This window comes from Leptodactylus fuscus, chromosome 2, assembly GCF_031893055.1.
Source record: "Leptodactylus fuscus isolate aLepFus1 chromosome 2, aLepFus1.hap2, whole genome shotgun sequence".
NCBI classification, from domain to species: Eukaryota; Metazoa; Chordata; class Amphibia; order Anura; family Leptodactylidae; genus Leptodactylus; species Leptodactylus fuscus.
The window spans coordinates 254,538,412-254,552,439 of NC_134266.1; the positions used below are offsets into that span (position 1 = coordinate 254,538,412).

The 14,028-nt window shown below is 41.6% G+C and overlaps 1 protein-coding gene across 1 annotated transcript in view; it reads left to right on the forward strand.

The window, feature by feature from the left end:
• The window catches only part of ARHGAP20 (Rho GTPase activating protein 20), an 87,609-nt gene extending 75,394 nt beyond the window's left edge, over positions 1-12,215 (forward strand). Inside the window, exons 11-15 of the mRNA XM_075266058.1 lie at positions 3,940-4,101; positions 5,016-5,125; positions 5,605-5,794; positions 6,727-6,841; positions 7,671-12,215. Coding sequence (XP_075122159.1) covers positions 3,940-4,101; positions 5,016-5,125; positions 5,605-5,794; positions 6,727-6,841; positions 7,671-9,511 — 2,418 coding nt within the window. The 3' untranslated portion in view covers positions 9,512-12,215. The remainder of the gene's footprint in view (positions 1-3,939; positions 4,102-5,015; positions 5,126-5,604; positions 5,795-6,726; positions 6,842-7,670) is intronic.
• The last annotated feature ends 1,813 nt before the right edge of the window (positions 12,216-14,028 follow it).

The following is a 14,028-nucleotide window of genomic DNA, read 5'->3' on the forward strand; positions in this document are numbered from 1 at the left end:
GAAGCAGAAAACTCAGTTGTTCATGTAGTTGCCGTTCTGATATACTGCAACTCTGCCCTATACCAGTGATCAGGATCGGCAGGAGCCCAAGCCCTGCAGATCTGATGATGATTTGCCCAGAAAATCCCTTTTAATAAATTTATTGGGAGATGTTGCAGCTCCACCTAGTGGTGACTACAGGAAGCCAATATTTTGTCATTTAAGGAAGCACCCATCCAGAAATTGTTTCCTAGATAATTCAGCATAGGCGGCTGTTAAAGAACAATGCAGAAACTCTTGTATATACCTTGTGTATTCCTGTATAAGTTATACTTACCAAAATTTGGAGACCTTCATTAGAATAACTTGCTTCATGAAGCCATATTGCACAAACCCCATTTTTGTGCATGTTATACTCCTTTTTGTGACATGGAAACACAATGTGCTGGCTAGGCCTCTTTTATGGGAATGTGCCCACATCACATGTACAGTAACAGAAAGCCCAGTGGTTGTGGGAGCATTTTGCTTCACTTGGGAGATTTGCCCACTCTTCCAGGACCCCAGGAGGTCAGACCTCTGAATATTCACAGATGTTCCAGTAGGGTTGACACGTATGGTATAAATTGATGTGTTATGGGTTATCAGCCATTGTGGTTCCTTCCACCTTTCTGACATGGTTCCCCTATCACAGCCTACACTCTCCTCTGACGTTTCATCACACTGTATTGGCTCTACAAAAAGATCTTCATAGAACTTTTGTCTCTTAAGTCACCCAATAGAGTCTCAGCGAATCTTATGAGATACAGCTTCTGCTTGTCACTCCTGCCTCCTGCTTGTGATGAGTTTCTCCCTGTCAGCTCTTGCAAGCAGGAGGCAGGGAAGAATAGTGTTAAGCTACATCTCATGAAAACACAAAGCAGATTCCATATACAAAGACTCATGGTTAGAGATGAGCGAACAGTGTTCTATCGAACACATGTTCGATCGGATATCAGGGTGTTCGCCATGTTCGAATCGAACACCGCGTGGTAAAGTGCGCCAAAATTCGATTCCCCTCCCACCTTCCCTGGCGCCTTTTTTGCACCAATAACAGCGCAGGGGAGGTGGGACAGGAACTACGACACCGGGGGCATTGAAAAAAATTGGAAAAAGTCATTGGCTGCCGAAATCAGGTGACCTCCATTTTAGACGAATAGTGGATTTCAAATCCGGGTCATATGAGAATGTGAACTTTGTGACTATGAGACAGGGATAGCTGTACAGGCGGGGATAGCTAGGGATAACCTTTATTTAGGGGGGAATGTTATTAAAAATAACTTTTTGGGGCTCTATCGGTGTGTAATTGTGATTTTTGTGAGATAAACTTTTTCCCATAGGGATGCATTGGCCAGCGCTGATTGGCCGAATTCCGTACTCTGGCCAATCAGTGCTGGCCAATGCATTCTGTTGGCATGATGAAGCGGTGCTGAATGTGTGTGTTTAGCTCAACTACACCTTGTGCACCCTCGGCTCTGCTACATCAGAGCCGAGGGTGCGCTTGAACCCTTGTGCACACTCTGCTTCATCAAGCTAATAGAATGCATTGGCCAGCGCTGATTGGCCAATGCATTCTATTAGCCCGATGAAGTAGAGCTGAATGTGTGTGCTTAGCACACACATTCAGCTCTACTTTATCGGGCTAATAGAATGCATTGGCCAGAGTACGGAATTCGGCCAATCGGCGCTGGCTCTGCTGGAGGAGGCGGAGTCTAAGATCGCTCCACACCAGTCTCCATTCAGGTCCGACCTTAGACTCCGCCTCCTCCAGCAGAGCCAGCGCTGATTGGCCGAATTCCGTACTCTGGCCAATCAGCACTGGCTAATGCATTGTATTGGCGTGATGAAGCAGTGCTGAATGTGTGTGCTTAGCACACACATTCAGCTCTACTTCATCGGGCTAATAGAATGCATTGGCCAATCAGCGCTGGCCAATGCATTCTATTAGCGTGAACTGAGTTTGCACAGGGGTTCTAGTGCACCCTCGGCTCTGCTACATCAGATTGCTACATCTGATGTAGCAGTGCCGAGTGTGCATCAGATGTGTAGTTGAGCAAAACTGACTCAGCACTGCTAAGTCTCTGCATTCGCATAGGAATGCATTGGCCAGCCTTCGGCCAATCAGCGCTGGCTCTGCTGGAGGAGGCGGAGTCTAAGGTCGGATCTGAATGGAGATTGGTGTGGAGCGATCTTAGACTCCGCCTCCTCCAGCAGAGCCAGCGCTGATTGGCCAGAGTACGGAACTCGACCAATCGGCACTGGCCAATGCATTTCTATGGGGAAAAGTTAGCTTGCGAAAATCGCAAACTGACAGGGATTTCCATGAAATAAAGTGACTTTTATGCCCCCAGACATGCTTCCCCTGCTGTCCCAGTGTCATTCCAGGGTGTTGGTATCATTTTCTGGGGTGTCATAGTGGACTTGGTGACCCTCCAGACACGAATTTGGGTTTCCCCCTTAACGAGTTTATGTTCCCCATAGACTATAATGGGGTTCGAAACCCATTCGAACACTCGAACAGTGAGCGGCTGTTCGAATCGAATTTCGAACCTCGAACATTTTAGTGTTCGCTCATCTCTACTCATGGTATTTTTTGAGTATCGGACCGTAGATTCCTGGTTGGGCTAGAACTCTCAGCATGATGGCGTGAATTTGGCTCAGCTTAGACCAGGCAATGCAGCCTTCACAAGGATCAAATTATCTGGAGAATACATGTCTAAAAATGGATGTACATCCAAGTGCATTTATGTTTTACCCCCATTTGTTATCCATTTATTTGTTTGTAGATGAAATTTTTTTTGCATAGACTTAACCCTGCTGCGGCCATAAATAAAAATTTAAAAATTCTCGAGTACTTCAAGTCTTTGGTTTTACACATGATATTTCAAATTTTTTTTTCTACCCTACAGTATAGTCTTAATACACAGATTACTAGGCACAAGTAGGTAACAAAGACTTAACAAATGCCTATGGTCTATAATAGATTATGGTCTACATGAAACATGTTTATTCCTTGCTAACTTCTCAACATCAGCCCTAACCACTGAAGACAAATGATAATCTTATACACTGAGAACAGATCTGGCGGTAACACACAGTATGTAAGATAGACAAAGCGTCTTTAAAATAAGAAATTTATCTTCATTTACAGTCACTTTCTGCAGCAATGTACGTGTCTGGAAAAACGTAGCTGCTAAGTGTTACGTGGCTTTAAGGCACTGGCACAGCGCAGACAGAAAATTCTTTGGTTATACATTGCGTGTTGTGAACGGTAATGTCATATGATGTATAGCTGTACGTGACAATGTAAGCATAACTCAAAATATAACTATAACCACGCCAGCGTATAGCACTATATATGCGAGTGCCGAGCACGTAGAGCCTAATGCAGGTCCAAACATCACTGTAATTCAAGATACAACCACAGATCCAGTACATGTGAAGACCCTATTAAAGGAGAACTTGCCCCTAAAATCCACAATACTCTTCAATTCTCTTCTTCTAAGATGTTATATTTTAGGTACAGCAGCTTCAAGCTTGACTATTTAGGAAAACGCATGGGAACAGCTAGAGATGGGGGAATTGCTTTGTCAGTTTTTATTAATCTCAGACAGATTAAAACTTCAGACCCCAAGTATACCAGTTGAGGCCCAGGGGAGATGACCTCTTGTCTCTTGGGTCTACTCGCATGGTAACAACATGGGCCCCAGAGGTGACTTAGACATGCTGAGCATCGTTTTTGGAATTTACCATGCCCGATCCAACTTTTCCCCAACATTATCACCTGGGTAGAGTGAACACATCCCAATATTCATTAGATAGTTTTCCAATATTGGTGAAATCTGCAGACTTGGCCAACTCTTATCTGTATGACCATTGTTACATTTACATTCTGTATGTCAATCAGTTTTTTTGCCATTTTAGGATATGTTATCTGTCCTCTGCCAAGATGGACCATTCACAAGGGGCATCTTTAGACGTTCGGCTAATGTAAAATCCTGCAAAGAGATGAAAGAAAGGCTCAACTTGGGATTTGATGTTGATTTTGCATGTGAATCTATTTTCGTGACGGCATCTGTGTTTAAGGTATGTGTGACTTTAAGAAGTTCACAAGGGGTTACAATTCTGTGGATGGATGGATGGGTGGATGGATGGGTAGATATGTGGGTGGATGGATGGATGGATGGATGGATATGTGGATGGATGGATATGTGGATGGATGGATAGATATGTGGATGGATGGATATGTGGATGGAGGATGGGTGGATGGATGGATAGATAGATATGTGGATGGATAGATAGATATGTGGATGGGTGGATGGATAAATAGATATGTGGGTGGATGTATGGATAGATAGATATGTGGATGGGTGGATGGATGGAAAGATATGTGGATGGATGGAAAGATATGTGGATGGATGGAAAGATATGTGGATGGATGGAAAGATATGTGGATGGATAGAAAAATATGTGGATGGATGGAAAGATATGTGGATGGATGGAAAGATATGTGGATGGATAGATACTTTTATGGAAAGGCAGATACTTAGATATAAAAAATAGAAAGATATTAGATTGCTAAATAGACAAATATAATTGGATGGATGGAAGTAATAAGTATGAGTAAGATAGACATGCAGATATTGGAGACAATAGACAAATCTCTAAATAGGTATATTAGATAAGTAGATAGGATATAAAAATAGTTATCTAGATAGAAAGATAAATGGATAACAAATAGATAGATATTCAGACTACATATCACGCAGATGAATGTCTAGATGGATAGATTCAGGTATATATATATATATATATATATATATATATATATATATATATATATATATATATATATATATAATATATTTCTAGATATAAACTAGATATGTTTAGACAGCTAGGTAGATTCCTTCGAGTCCATAAGACATGTTCACAGTCTACGTGTTGACACTTTTTGGCATCCGCTGTTTTATTATAAATTCTCCTCTCCCTCCTCTTAGGATTTCCTTCGTAATATTCCCGGCAGTGTCTTTTCATCTAGACTCTGTGACAAATGGGTTTCTGTGCTGGATCAAGGAAGTCAAGCGGAGAAAATAAAATCTGTAAAGAAGTGAGTATTTACCTATTTCACTGCTTTTGCATATTTCACAGGCTATAAAGAGCTCCTTCAGCGAGATGTCAGATTCCTCTTCCCGCTCACATCAGATTCTTCAGCATAGATTTAGCCATCCTAAATGTTGATATGGAGATATCCGTCATACTTAGTCAGGCCAATGACAAAACGGCTTTTCCCAGAACAAATTTGTCAGTCCGGCAAGTCAAAACAGTGAGATTGGTGAAGTCTGGCTGCCGGGAAGGATCTCCAGCAATCCCTAAAGGGATCACAGATATTTTCCTTTAAAATGATTGATATTTATGGAAAGTTATGACGCTCGTAAATTTCCATAACTCCCATGGATGTGCATGTTTGGCCACCCCTGTTTTTACCTTTTGACCCTGTAAAAGGGGTTGTCTCATGAAGGCAAATCTGTCCACATACACTTTGAAGGCCTATAACAATTTGGTATTGTTCTTCCTTTTTGAAATCAGACTATTGGAGAAGGTTCCACCGGTCAACACCACCCTGCTGCGCTACTTGTTTGGGGTCTTACATTGCATTGAGCAACGTTCCGAAAACAACCAAATGACGGCCTTCAATCTGGCTGTGTGCATCTCCCCTAGTCTTCTGTGGCTGCCCAACCCTTCCAGCCCAGAGGCCGAGGGCGAATTCACAAGAAAGGTAAGTCCTTGGGTTCCTTCTACTATGAAGCTAAAATTCATGTTCAGCTTTTTTTTAGTTCCATTTATGTCTGAGAAAGTTGTAGTATCAACTATGGCTGCCATAACTTCTGACAGGGTTTATCACCAGCTATGTAACATGAAGCTCTTGGGCCCCAATGCAAAATTTTTATCAGGACCCCCAACTATATTGTATTGTTTATAGTACTGGTCTTCTCCTATTGGAAAGAAACTATTTATGGGCCCCCTATGGCTTCTGGGCCTGGGTGCAACACACGACCTGCACCCCCTGAAGTTATACCTTTATTTCTCAACCAACTCATGCTGCCATTTTGCTAGGTCATATTAGTCATTTGAGTAGGAAAAATTGGGCCCACAAAGAATCTAGGAATGCCCACTCTTGAGTGTGAGTTGCAAAAATCTTACCCCTTTTATGGTCCAGGTCCCTGGATTGTCCTGACATATAGTCACAACTATTGGCATGTATTTGCATAAAGAAGATTTGTCATTTGAGAGTCTACAAAAGCTGAGTGGTACCCAGCTTTCCCAGATATAGATGAAAAAACTTTTTAAAACCTAACTCAAACACCCCTGATGCAAAATCTATGATTGAGGCTGAGATTATAATGCTGCATTTAAAACTGACTTTCTCATACGTGTGCCCACCCTCATGGGAGCATCTTGTGACACAATATCACAAATTTGTGTTGTTTTGAAAAGCTGGTCTTCTTGTAACACAAATATCTCAATGTACACAGCCAAAAGGTTAGGTCAGGAAAGATACATCTTTATTTGTCAGAGATCTTTTGGGTACCATCAGGCTCCTAGGCCTGGGTGCAATTGAACACTGTGCACCTCTCGTAGTTACGGCCTACAAGTAGATTTGATGGTTGGATCCAATCCGCTCTGAGCATATTTCATCTTTCTTTTCAGGTTTCGGTGCTTGTGCAGTTCCTAATAGAAAATTACTGCTTGGTTTTTGGAGATGACATTTCATTGTTATATACCAACTTATCCGCTAAGGACGATAACAGAGAAGATAGCTCAGGTAAGGAACATGCCTGTAAATACTGGCAAATGATTAGGGGCATAACTACATAATATTGGGCCACATAGCCCCTCGGCAAGAGCCCCTCGACAATCAAAACCTACACACCACCATTTACTCTCCCCAGAACCCTCACAAAATCAGAAATTGCAGATACTATAAGACATTCGCCCCATTTATAGACCCTCATGCAGTATATCCCCTTTACTGGCCCCAACACAGTATAACACCCCCTTTGCTGGCCCCACACAGTTTAATGCCACCTTTACTCCTACACACAGTATAATGCCCCCTTTACTGTGCCCAACACAGTATAATGCCCCTTTAGTGGCCCCAATACAGTATAATGCCCCTTTAGTGGCCCCAATACAGTATAATGCTCCCTTTAGTGGCCCCAATACAGTATAGTGCTCCCTTTATTGGCCCCCAAACAGTACACTACCCCTCTACTGGTCCCAGTTATACTATACTGCTTTTATTGGCCCCGACAAAACATGCTGCGCCTATTATCGGCACCCACACACAACACTTTTCCTGTATTGGTCCCCAACACAGAATATTGCCCTTTTAATGGTTCTCATACAGTACGTTGCCCTTTTTATTAGTCTTCAGACTGAGAGGCATCACGCCGCTACCTACTGGATTATCCCAACAAGTAACGGCAGATATTCACTCACCGATCCCCACACCTATCCACTGATACCCTCAGAAAGAGGTTATTAGAAAATACAAGGCCGTACTATCCACTAAAAACACCATATTGTAATATTACTAAAAATATAGGTGACTATAGTCGGGTCTAACACCATTTTTTTGTTGTTTTCCTTAGATATTTGTTCCTTTAAGCATATTGACTCTTCGTACGATAGCCTGGAGAATGAACTTAATGATGATGGAGACTCCCCATACAGTGGTCTGCCCACAAAGAGGAGTCATGAAAACCGAAGCAGAGATTCCGTTTTGACGTTAAGTGATTGTGATCTGGATCACGTTTACAACGAAGAGAACGCCACCTATAACTCTTCTCATACGCGACCTGTGAAGTCCTCAGCAATTTCTAATCATCGATCAGTATTACATGAGCAGTCTGAGGAGGACTCTTTATGTTCCAATACTTCTGGTTACTCCTCTACTACTGACGTGAGACGACACAGACGTTGTTCGGAACCAGCTATTGGAATCTTGGCCTCGAGGTTTAGTCAACTTAATGAGTCGCCACATGAGAATAACTCAAGCTGTGATGCTCTTCTCTCCCAGTCAGCTGACGACTATCTTAAGCAGCATCGCTATCTTCAAGTTGAAGGCCAAAAACTTATAAATCGCAGTTTGACTTTGGGTATTGACGTTAGTAAAAATGGCAATAAAAAGCAGACAGGTGAAAAGAAAAGCACTCCCAATAGACTCATGCCACCCAATGCTTTGAGGCTTAATATATGCTCAGGAACTAGTTGTTCTAGCTTGTCTTCTCCTGGGACATCTCCTTCAGGATCTTCATTGAGTTCCTTGGACAGCGCTTTTTCTCAATTTTCAGACTATTCAGTGTTAAACTCAAATGAAGTGCCTTCACCCTTGGACTGCACGTTGCGGCAACACAAAAAACAAGTAGAACTCAGTCCAGATTTTCTTGGAGAAAATTCCTTTTCAGGATTTGTGGTGGATGAAGAGGGCAAGCAGCCTTATAACACCACCACATGTATTACTGGAAAAGCTGGAGCTGAGTCTCCAAATAATAATAAAATTTCGGTTAGTGCTCCACCCATTACATGGTTAAAAAATAGCCGATCTGCTGCAAAACTCTGGTCCTCCAAAAAGACGGACAAGCATGAGGACAGGAGCAAAATTCATACTGATCATGCCACAAAAGTTACATCACCAAGTATACAGGAAATTTCAGAAGGTTCCCTGTTTAGGGAACATGTAACTGTGCCAAACTCAACGTGTGACGCCAAACACAACCCTACTGGACTTAGACCTAAAGAGTATAGGGAAGAAGATCCACGAAGGTCCAACTGGAAATATGGTGAAGAAGCTACAACTCGGATGTCCTTACCATATGCCGGAGACAAAGTTGTTCTTGACAGAAATGGGAATGGTGACAATGGGGTGGCTTGTAGCTCATTTATATTCCCATCTCCTGTCTCTATTAACATTGAAATATCTTCTCACAGCCAAGACAGCTCAGAGTTGCCACAAACCCTTTTTCTCGGTCATAATATTTCATTGTTTAGTCAGAGAAACCGTAGAAAGTCTACCAATTCCTGCACCATAGAAGAGCCTGTGCTTCTCAACTCAAGCCTGAAGTCTTCTAGTGAACATTCAATCCACCGGCCAGAGGAGGACCTGTCTCGCACAAAGGATGACTCCTCCAAATCCTCACTCAGCGTACGTGTGGCCAGTTTTAAGAAGAATAAAATTCTACCTTCCAACGTGGACACTGGAATTAGGATTGCAAATTGTGACTTGGAGAAAAACTTTTGCGTCTCTCCCAAAATTACCACCAATACTGAAGATTTATTCTTCCAGTCCGACATACATAAACAAATCAAAAAGCCACAAGAATGTGACAATCCCATCCTTAAGGGTGGACGAGATTGGCACACAAAATGTTGTAGTGACCCGAAATTTGAAGACCTTGACCAAAGATTTTTTGCAGAAGAATCCTATGTATAGGGTTGTGTTGGGTTAGAAGAATCCAACCAGGCTTCTACAATGGTCCTACCACCCATTGGGTATACAGACTAATGGTTCTATTCATATATTATGAATCCATTTTGGTTATGGAAGAGTCTCATCTACGTGTAATTTATGTGAACGAGTGTAGTGTGGGGTTTTTTTTACCAGAAATTTACAGTATTTGACTTTCTTAGAAAACATTGTGTTAATACAAGGGTTTCCTTTTTATTTCATTTAACAAAAAAACCATTGCTACTCATTCCAATGTACATATGGGATCGGTATGTTTTGTGTTGTCTGAATGGAGATGAAATTTAAGTTTTCTTGTTAACAGGTTTTACATTTTACAGTATATTATTAGGTTTGTATACAGCCTCACGAGGTGATTCCCATAGGGCAAATTTGTTTCAAAAATTTCCACAATTCCATAAATTAGAATGGGGATTTTTGACGGCAGGCCGCGTGAACTTTTCCAAGCTCCATTCCATAAACGTGACGGCCACAGAAATTTTTGCAATAAATCTGTTGCATGTGAATTCTCTAATATACAAAAGAAAAACTAAGGGGATCCCATTTTGCAACGAGAGGGTTCTGTGTCTTAAGGTGAATTGCTACCATTTATCATCATGTGATTTCGAGGTCCGAAATTCTATGTTGAATAACTTTTTACTGTATCTCGATAGTGGTCAGAACTTTGTTTTTCCAATGCAGAGGTCCTAGACATAGCTATGGTGACTCTATATAGTTTAACCACTTGCAGACATCCTTACTGCATGTATGGAGGATGGGAAAATATATTGTGGGCCTACAGGGAGTCTGAGGTAGTCTGAGACACGCCTCCTGTCTCATCATTGGTTCAGGCGGCTGCTCTCTCCCTCTCCCTGAAGCTCTGCCTTCACTGATTGGCTGCTCTGTATAAACACAAGTCTGTCAGAGAATCACCAGGAAGTCAATGGAATAAAGTGAGCTTAGAAAGAAAATCCGGAAATTTCTGTCCATACAGACAATGAGTCTTAGTAAGAGGCAGCCTGGAAAATCGCTTTAAATCAATGTTGGAGCTCTGTATAAGACGAACAATGAGTTGTGCCCACTATAATGGGATATTACTAAGTTATTCATCACATTCTTGGGTAACATTAACCAAACTGGATTTATGGGATGGACATTCATGTCTATTGCTCTTGCAGGTTACCATTTCTGCTGCCATACCGGGGTGCTCTTAAGACTTTTTACTTCCATTGCCAAAAAACACAATGATTCCCATGGTCCCTCAAGGGAGTCGGTAAAGTAGACCAGTAGATGGTGTGCATGGATTACCCCATTTTGCAGAGATATTTTGGGAAACAGGGGCCAAGGGCTGAACATACAAATAAGAGCAGCTGAGGCCTGGAAGACTTGGACTAACTGCTTTAAGGCCAGGGCTTCGAGTCACTATTAGTTGTGGTTGCAGTGCGATATCACCCTAGTATTAAAGGGGTTTTCTAGGCCCCAAATAAACTTCTTTTTTGAGGTGGGCTATTTGGATATCTGTGCCATCACAATATCCCTTCTTTTTATTTCTTGACCACGTTATCCTCATTTGTACATCCCCTTTTTCATGGTCTCTGATCAGGCTTGCAGTTCCCCAACCCTAGACTATTCATTCCACTGTCCTCTGTCCAAGTCTCCGTCGTCGCCACTGCTAACTCCTTGCTCTGCGCATGCGCAACAAAGCCAGCAGAGGACAGCTTACAACTTCCAGTCCTGTCCCGCACGTCCCTATTTTGGATTTCACTGCTGTCCAGCAAAGAACAGGTGAACATCTGGTCTCATCCAGCACAAACCCATTATAGAAGTCATTGGAGATGCCACCGGTATCCTCTCCTGTCCTACCCACCACTATTTTTCCATCTCCACCAACTCTTTGCATCCTTCAATAGCTGCTGCTCCACTGACTTCAGCGAAGTTGAATTTTTTTTCTGGTTCTAAGTAATCAGTGCTGTTATTTTCAACACCCAATATGCTAATTAGGCTATCTACTGTCAAGTGGGCGGTCCTGGGCTGGAGATGATCTGGGATCACCCACCTGACAGTAGAGAGTATAATAAGCATATTGGGTGGCGGAACTAATTACTCTGATAACTATGAACAGTGGGAGCTAGAGGGAAAATGTTAACTGGGCCGGAATCAGTATAGCAGAACCCTATTATAAGATTTATGGGGCACAACTACTTGTTAGCAGAGGCAGTGCCATGACTGCAAGACCCCAATATGACCAACAAACTGCTCTCTCCCCGTGTACCCCTTATTTATCTATGTATACAAACCAAATAATACGTAGTGACCCTCTGATGGGTGTACCTGATTTTTAATGAAAGCCTAGATGTAACTTACAGTATATATGACATAGAATTTAACCTGTTTGTGCTAGTACACCTTAGTGTTATATTTCAGCCGTGCAATATTGAAGCTTGTGTCCTAAGTAATTTATGTTCCATGTCCTCTTATATTTAAGGTAAGAATCTCATCTGCTTCATGAGTTTGTACAGATCGTCCTGATGTCATTTCCATTATTATGCTATTATTAAAAGATGTGTATTTTTGTACTTGCGGAAGATGCTGCTAACTTTATATGGTTTTGTTCATCGGTTTGTTATGGCACTGATAATAATATAAAACTACAGTATGTATTCTATTGTATGGAGTAATAAAACCATTGTTACATAACATTAGACTCTAGGAAAGGACTGGGAAGATCTTCTTGTGGGTGAACAGTCAATCTGTACATGGGAGAGGAAAAGAAAGTGGTGTATTAATAGACAATATACATGTATTGTATCACTATAGCAGACTGGGACTACTGTTAATAAAAAAGATTAGATAGATAGATAGGATAAAGAAAGGTGATGGAAGACGGATGGATAAAAAAAGATGGATAGAAAGATATGATGGTGATGAAAGGTGGATCGATTAAATAAAAAGAAATAAGAATGAAAGATGATATAATGGTGATGGAAGATGGATAAATAAAAGGAGGAATAGAAAGATATGGCGATGGATGGATAGAAAGATATGCTGGCGATGGAAGATAATTGAGTAGATGGAAAGAAGGGAAGAAAGAAAAGAGCGAGAATATGATAGTGATGGATAAATATGATATTAATGGAAGATAGAAAGTTACATAGTAGATGAGGTTGGATAAAGACATTAGTCCATCAAGTCCAACCTATAACCCTACAATCCCTACAGTGTTGATCCAGGGGAAGGCAAAAAACCCCCCATGAGGCTCATGCCAGAATGATGATGGCTATAATGGTGATGGAAGATGGATTAATAGAAAGATGGCTAGAAAGATGTAATGATGATGGAAGATGGATGGATACATGGAAAGACAGAATGAAAGATGATAGATATGATAGTGATGGAAGCTGATGGATAAATGTAAAGATAGAAAAAAATATGATCGTGATGGAAGATGGATAGAAAGAAAGATGATAGATATGATTTGTGATGGAAGATGAATGTATAAATAGATGGATAGAATGCTAGGATGGTGATGAACAGATAAATAGAAAGATATGAAGTAAATGGATACATAGATTATAGACAGGCGGATAAATGTGGGTACAGATAGACACCGAGCTATCAATAAATTATGTCTATAGGGTGATAGAACAGAGAGACGGACAGACGGAGGGACGTAACTGGGATGTCTCCTCATTTATAAGAGTGTAAATGAATTTGCAGCTACTACTGCATTATGTACAATATGGTAGTCACCCTGGGAAGTATTGCCCCTAGGCATGGGCTTCATGTGCCCACTGACCAATCCTACCCAGGGTACATTAACAGCAAAGGTGGAAGACCTTGTCATCCAGATGTGACCGATTCTGGTATTCAAGGGGTCACTTCTTTTCCTGGGTTTGCACCAAAACGAAGTGTATGACTATGTGTGTAGAGACATGATAGGGCTACGTGTTTTGGCAAGTGTGTAGTTGGCACAAGGAAGAAAAAAGTGGATCTAATTTATGAAGCCACGTAATAACTTTATTTCATGCACCTGCCATATCACTACTTTAGCCTATGGCAATGTTTGTATGGTAGTACTAGGTAATAGCTCTCTCCCTGGAGACCCCTGCCAAGTGGCCTTCTCTGCCCGGGCACATGAAGCGGTGCCACTCAATGAGCCATGCAGTACTTGTTACGGACGGCTTGTAGGTAATTGCTAAAGGTCAGGTGAATAATGCCTGCTACTTGTAGTGAAATTATATAATGTAGTAATAGGATGAAATAGCGTCTGTTTGGCATGTAGATGGTGAAAGGGCCTCTTCTGTAGCGAGCAGGAGAATAATAGACTGCACATGTTTCTACTGAAGACACACACAAGAATTAATCTAAGTAATATCTCCTGATTCTAAGTGTCCCATTCATTCCTCCTATTCAACTGTGCAAAATACATTATCTCCAATGAGTCATGAGGTCTGCCCAGAGGAACGAGGAGGCCTGAAGGAAATGAAGGCATGTGGCATTTACTG